This window comes from Phaethon lepturus, unplaced genomic scaffold, assembly GCF_000687285.1.
Source record: "Phaethon lepturus isolate BGI_N335 unplaced genomic scaffold, ASM68728v1 scaffold13473, whole genome shotgun sequence".
Classification (NCBI taxonomy): domain Eukaryota; kingdom Metazoa; phylum Chordata; class Aves; order Phaethontiformes; family Phaethontidae; genus Phaethon; species Phaethon lepturus.
The window spans coordinates 590-7,881 of record NW_010528543.1 but is presented as its reverse complement, the minus strand read 5'-3'; the positions used below and the strand labels follow the sequence as shown (position 1 = coordinate 7,881).

Below are 7,292 nucleotides of genomic sequence, written 5' to 3'. Positions count from 1 at the left end.
AAAAAAAACCAAAAAACAAAAAAAAACCCCAAAAAAACACACCAAAAAAAAACAAAACCAAAAAACAAACAAACAAAACATTTTTCATGAGCACTTGAATATTTCTACTGGTTTGCTAGGTTTAACTAATAGGCCTTGACAGGCTAAACTCTTACAACTCTCCCTGTCAGGGGAGCTGCAGCATTGTCCTGTAATTCCCCTATTTATCTGGGATATGACACCAAATAGACTTGAACTTTTGCCAGTGGTTACATGTGATTTCAGATGAGTCTGACTAATTCTTTTAGGCAAAACATCTTACGGTCAGCAACATCTCACCGATCACTTCATAGATAGTTTCATAGCTATTTCCATTTGAAGCTAGTAAAGTAGTTCTATTTAATGACAGAAAACTTTCTGCTTTGAACTCCTGAAACTAGTGCCTAGGAATAATATTCTCCTTTGTCTTACAAACAAGTATAGTTTCTAAAAGACAAGACAACAAAGAAACCTGTAGAAAATGGAGAACAAAACAGGGGGGTGGCTGGAAAGGGGGGAGCAATATCACTTGGACTCATTAACTTCTGTTTTCTTTGCCAGTTCTAAAGCGGATGACTTATCAACTGCTATTCTGAAGCAGAAGAATAGGCCCAATCGGTTAATTGTTGATGAAGCCATCAATGAAGACAACAGTGTTGTGTCACTGTCCCAGGTGTGTCATCTATAAAAGCAAAGTGTTTAGTCTGGTAATATGCAAGCTGTTGCTATTAACTTGAAATGTAACTTTGCAACATGAATCAAAATATTTGTGTCAGAAGCTGCAGCAGTTATGAGACAGGTGGGTTGTCTTGTTTTCTAATACTCTTCCATGATAAAATATATTTTGATTCTCAACTTTTAGGATTCAGTTGAGTTTGTGCCCTTAGTCTGGCTTCAGGATTAGTTCTTGACTGGTGTAGTGGGAGCCTCTGTCTTTGTTGGTCTAGTATATTGCTTCCAAGATGTAATTCTCCAAAGTCAAGTAACTCTCCTTCAAATGCTTGAATTCTTGTTTTGTTAAAAGCTTGTTCTAATGCTGTTATTGTTTACAGGCAAAAATGGATGAATTGCAACTGTTCAGAGGAGACACTGTTCTGCTAAAAGGAAAGAAGAGGAGAGAAGCGGTCTGTATTGTTCTGTCAGATGATACCTGCTCAGATGAGAAGATTCGCATGAATAGGGTTGTTCGCAACAACCTGAGAGTGCGCCTGGGTGATGTGATCAGGTGAGGACTGGTTTGCTAACTATTGCATATCCCTGGGTTGCCTAAATAATTTGTGCACTGGCTCTGAATTGATTCAGTCTGTAGCAGAGACAGGGTCTGCAGGAAGTATTCTTACATCTTCCAGAGGAGATCACAGAAATGTTTTCAAGTGTGTCTCTTACATCAGTGATCTCAGTTTACTTTCTGCATGTGTTTCTGGCTGTATGCATATTCAGATTAATACTGAAAAGTTATGCTAAAGGTTCTTGAAGTCTCTTAAGGACCTTCATGAGCCTAGGTCCTAACATTAAATGAAGTAGTTCAATTACCCCAATATTGTCACAATCTTCTTCCCAAATTTACATTGTCAGATGAATTCACAAGTTTTTCCCATCTAATTTTTTAATGTCTACCAAGTTAACTGCGGAAAGCAGTAAGCAACATTGTAATTGATCTCATAGTATGGTTAGGTCAAACACTGAACTGCCCTATGACAAACAGAAATTAAAACTTTCTAGAAATGAGTGACAAAAACATGAAGCAGTCAAATAGCAAGATTAAAAATCCTTGAAGGTTGTTTATATTCAAATTTTTGTTATAAAATAATTTTAAAATTAGGAATGCTTTAACAGTATTGCAGGCATCTTGTGCAATGCTTTCAGAAGGTGGTGAGAAAGCATTGAAGTATACACCTTGGCTTACAGGAGGTAGGTTCCATTCTATGATGGGAGTGGGGGGGAAAAAATCATGTGAGCATTTCTTAAATATAAAAATGCTAATTTGCGGGTTTAAATATGTGAGGGCTGACAGCTCTTCTTCCTGAGCTTCCTCCTAACCTGGAATATTGTGCATGTTCTGGGAAAATTGGAGCCTGGTTTTTGATACTAGACTTCCTGGGGTGATATCTGGAATAATCTTTAAATGCAAGTTTTAAACACAATTGTAGTTGGAACAGAACAGTGCTTTGAGCCAGTCAGTGGATTTAAAATAAAGGTGAATCCTTACTTTAACCTGATGTGAGGTTACTGTTGGAATAATTTCTAGTGTGACAGAGCCTGTGCTCTCCCCTTCTCTGCTGGGACTGTGTCTGTAGTGGTTCCCAGTCTTCCAGATGTGTTACCAATTGTCTTTGCTTTGTTGCAAGGGTCAGAGAATTTTCACACCTCTCACCCTCAAAGTTTTTCTTGCTGATCTTAAGTACTTATTGTGTTACTTTCTGTGGCCTGGTTTCTGCCAAAATCCAGGTTCATGTGCTAGTCGCTTCCTGCTTGTAGTCTGTCAACTGTTTTCCTTCTGGAGCAGTCTCTCTTTTCCTTTACCCTTCTGCTATATCCTCTCTGCAAAGCATGTGGTAAAAGAATCTCTTAAGAGTCTCGCACGAAGTAGCATATGAAAAGTTGTGTCCTCAGCTGCAGTTCAACGTAGGCTTTTCTTAGCTGGCAAAGCCAGAGCTTTCTGCCTCTCTGCCACAGCTTGATACTCTGAGGTGTTGCTACAGTAGGCTGTTGGCCTACACTGTAAAATAATAGCTGAAATGTTTATTTAAAAAGGGGGAAGGGACCTTTGGACTTTAACCTAAATGTCAGTCTCCACAAAGCGGGATTGACAGACACCTGGTTACCTCTGGTCAGTACTGTGAGAGCCTTTGCTCAGAATCAGGGTTATCAGCAACAGGAGCTCTATTCTCTGTAGTAAGTTAGAGAGAGAGGAGGGAACAAAGTTTCCCCCAGCTCCTTTTCTCTTACAGTTGGTTCATCAGTAGCTCCTTGTTGAAACAAAAGTTAGCTCATGACTCCTGCAGGTCTTTAGGCTGCATTAGTAACTTGTGAATGTACCTTGGGGATAGCAAGAGGGGCTATAGAAGAGCAGGGGGTAGGAAGAAAGTATGAAACTCCCCAGCAGTTTTGGATAGGGCTGAGAGGAGTGAAGGAAAGCATGTGTTGTGAAGACTAGCTCTCTGGTGGGCATGATTTTTGCTTTGTCAGCATTCTTATGTGGGTGGGAAGTCTCACCAGGGCTTTGGAAGGTCCTTTCTGACACTTGTACTGGCCTGGGAAGGGACAACTGCCTTTTCCAGACTCTGGTGTAAGTCCAGGATGATATGGCTAACTGGAGTTTTCTTCTGTTGTAGCATCCAGCCTTGCCCAGATGTGAAATATGGCAAACGTATCCATGTGCTGCCAATTGATGACACAGTAGAAGGGATCACAGGAAATCTGTTTGAGGTCTATCTTAAGCCATACTTCCTGGAAGCATACAGACCCATCAGGAAAGGTAATAATACCTGTTATTGGAGTCCTGATGGCAGCGAGTGTGAGCTAGTCCTGAGACTGAATAAAGAGAATTTCTAGAAGCTTGCACACAAAGCATTAGACTGACATCTGTAGAATGAGATTTTGCTGGTGCTTATTTAATTTTTTTCCTAATCTTCAGAAGAAAGGGTGATATCTGTTGCTGGCTAGCAGAGCAGCTTGATAGTTCTCCTGCATTTTTTTTGCTACATGGAATGGGAGAGCATCAGAAAAGGCTCAGGTAGAACTCGGTTTAATGAGATTTTCTCCTGAGTTGCTACCACTTGATAGGATTGGGGAGTTGCCTGCATGTTAATAAATTGGTTGGAAATACTAGCTGGCACCCTGAATAAATTAACTTTTTCAAAGTAATTTAATAACTGGGAGTGTGCATAAAAAATAAATATACTTTGAGTTGTGCTAGTAGCACTTCTGCTGGAACAAATAGGTCCTAATACAGTATAAACACAAGTTGAAGTTATCCAGATTCTGTAGCCCAGTTTAGCCAGGAGTCATAGTGCAGTATTATATATTATTCTGCTTCTGGAGACAACCAGTTATAACTAATAACAACTAGTTATAACAACGTCAAAATGAATTTTTATTAAGTTGGGGTTTTTTTGCCTGTTTTAGAAATGTTAAATTGAAACTAAAAAGAAAAAGAAGGAAAAAAAGGAAAAGAAATGTGATTCTTTGCCTTTGTGTGTTTTATTTAGGCATAGTATTCTTTTCTGTTGTTTGCTATTTGTTTCTGGATGAAATTTGAGAACTTCAACTGCTACAGATCTAAATGGTGCTTGGGTAGTCACAGTACATGCAGCTCTTGAATTTAAAATGCAGAGCAGTGTTAAAAATGCCAGCAGTGTATGCCTATGTAACCCACTTCCTTGTCCTCTGGGGCTGCTGGTAGGTAGTGCAAGTGTTGACGTTTTGCAGACATCTGTTGCAGCAGGCTACTGAAACGTGGTGTTTTACAGGTGACATCTTCTTGGTGCGTGGAGGGATGCGTGCAGTGGAGTTCAAAGTGGTGGAGACAGATCCAAGTCCTTACTGCATAGTGGCTCCGGACACAGTGATCCATTGTGAAGGAGAGCCCATCAAACGAGAGGTGAGCAGAATCCTGCCATGCGGTTCTACTGAACCTCCTCTGTCCGAAATCTGTTTTGGTGACAGTCCTTGAGAGCAGCAGTGTTTGCAGCTCCTGTTTTGGCATTTTGTGTATTGAATGTAATGATTAAAACATCTGGGTTCAGGAGATGAGCTGCTGCTGAAGGTAGTCAGAGAAATGTGCTTCTAGTATCCTTCCTCAGATGCTGAGATAGCACCAATGCTTAGGTTTGCTGATGAGATGCCATACTTTGGCAGCAGCTGGTTTTGCATCTGCTTCCAGATATCTCATGCTGGACTTAGATGCATCTTTTAATTCCAAAGTTCCTTTGATCCATAGCAGGGAGGGCTTACAATGTCACTAAATTTCATGCCATGTGAAAAGAAAGCAATTGGTGCTTTTTCAGTGAGAAACTTGAAATCTCTAAATGACTGACTTTTTACCGTTATTTTTACCCCCAGTCCCTTAAGGTATCTAGCCTTGAGCGTCCCAAGCTTGAGGCAGTCTGAGTGGATTGTCAGGTTTTGGCTACCTTACTGTTACAGAGTAGGAAATCTCAGAGAAACGAGCTACGGTGGCTGTATACTTCATAAAGTGTGTGCCTTTTTACTGCCTGCAAATCGGGGTGAGTGCTGGTTTGTAGTTAGCTACCTTCTGAAAAATCCACCTCTCTGACACTTGTTGAGACTATGTCTGGGTACTGGATGAGTCCAGTTTGGGCTCTTCAGGACACAGCAGAGACAGATAGGAGCAAGTTCAGCCAAGGCCATCAAAATGATGAGGAGCTGGAGGTGAGAATGAATGAGGAGTAACAGAGAGTGGGTTGATGCAGCATGTAGAACAGAAAGCAGAGAGGCAGGCTTACTGGCAATTGCCTGATAGGAAGGGCTGGATAATCAGGCTCTTATGAGAGCTGTGCCCAGGGACAGGACTAGAGGCAATGGCACAAGCTAGATCAAGGGAAATTACCAATAGATATTAGGAAAAAGGTTTCCCCAAACCCTGTAGCAAGGCCCAGAGAGGGCAGGAATCTCCAGACCTGGAGACCTTCAGTGCTTGATAGGGCCAAGATCCTGAGCAACCTGCTTGAAGTAGTAGTTCCTGCTTGTGGGGCTTGGACTGAGCCCCCTCTGAGATTCCAGGCTGCGTTATTTTATTATTTTAGTGTGGCCTAATGTTACAGATAACTTAAGGCCAGTAGAGATTTGGACAGCCAAATGAATGGATGCTGTAGAACTATACTGAAAGAGTTGGTTACAGTTGGTCTTCTGCACATCTGGATCTTAACATTCTATGTTAATTTCAGTCAATCCCAAAAGAAAACACTGTGTCTGAGAACTGTATGGTAGCTAGGGTATGTCAAGTAGTTAGAAATATCACTTACAGTTTAAGGAATAAGTATATTTTATCATGGGCTTCATTGTCTATTGTTATCTTTGTTAGCCACATCAGAGGGTTACACAACTTGTTTTGCACCAGAGTCTGTAAGGGTCCTGGCAGCAGAGGCTGTCATTCAAGAGGGTGGGATTCAGTGATGTCTAGGTACATGCAGGCATTTCCCTTTGCATGTCTGGGAAGAGAGAGCTAAGAAACAATTGTAGAAGACATCAGGAAGACTTGAAAGTGAAAATCTCAAGACAGCAAAGAAATGGCAACGATCAAAAACCTGGATTCCTAGGCTCTGTAGAACGGGAGGGATTGTTAACTATTGTTCTCACTCAAGTGTTTAATGTATTTCCTTCTGGGTAGGATGAAGAAGAGTCACTGAATGAAGTGGGCTATGATGATATTGGTGGCTGCCGAAAGCAGCTGGCTCAAATCAAAGAGATGGTGGAACTTCCCCTCCGACACCCTGCACTCTTTAAGGCCATAGGGGTGAAGGTAAGTCCCCGAGTGCACCAGGTGGATGAGTGGGCTTGTCCTTGCAGACATGACTCTATCAGAGGTTTATGAGGTATTGGGAGGGGAATAAGTAATTTGGTGGTTTTTGGGGTTTTTTTTAATGCTGGTGTTAAAGTATTTCCTTACATGTTTTGGACACAGATTAAAGTACTGGCAACTTGCAAAGCAGAGGGATGCTTTGAATCAGTGCTGTCAGTTACTGGCAAGGTTTTTGTTTGTGTGTCATGCAAAGTAGTAAGGGTGTTAATAGCAGTGCTGGGATGGCAGCTGTTGCATGAGTTTGCATCACAATTTCAGACTGGTTTTATCAAATGCTTACAGCTTCACTGTGAAGCTACTTAGGCATTCAGATACTAGCTCACCACCTAAGTCCCTTGCCTTTGTCCTCAGCCTCCACGTGGGATCCTGCTGTATGGACCTCCTGGCACTGGTAAAACACTGATTGCACGAGCGGTAGCCAATGAAACAGGGGCTTTCTTCTTCCTGATCAATGGTAAGTTTTGTGGCTGCTTTGGCCCCAGATCTGTTGTGTGTTCATTCATCCATCTCATGATAATGTACAGTATTGTACCTTATAGAGCCACGTTGTCTCCCTGACATCCTTCCTTACCTCTTTGAAGTGTGCCTCTGGGGACACTTGGAGGTCATTTGTGTGGAAGCGTCTATAGTGGCACTTCCCTCAAGCTTGATTGTTTTGTAGCAACCTGGTTGGAAAGATAGCCTTGTGATTCAGGGATTTGGAGTCTGTCTGGCTGAGTGTTCAGTTATG

At 41.7% G+C, this 7,292-nt stretch overlaps 1 protein-coding gene across 1 annotated transcript; it reads left to right on the top strand.

Moving 5' to 3' along the window:
• Positions 1–579: 579 nt before the first annotated feature.
• LOC104618180 (transitional endoplasmic reticulum ATPase-like) lies at positions 580–7,016 on the top strand (the record flags this gene model as incomplete). The annotated part of the gene is made up of 6 exons (XM_010283706.1): positions 580–691; positions 1,071–1,243; positions 3,354–3,496; positions 4,491–4,621; positions 6,371–6,502; positions 6,914–7,016. Coding segments are annotated over 6 exons (794 nt in total), but the record flags the coding sequence as incomplete, so codon positions are not given.
• Between the last annotated feature and the right edge of the window lie 276 nt (positions 7,017–7,292).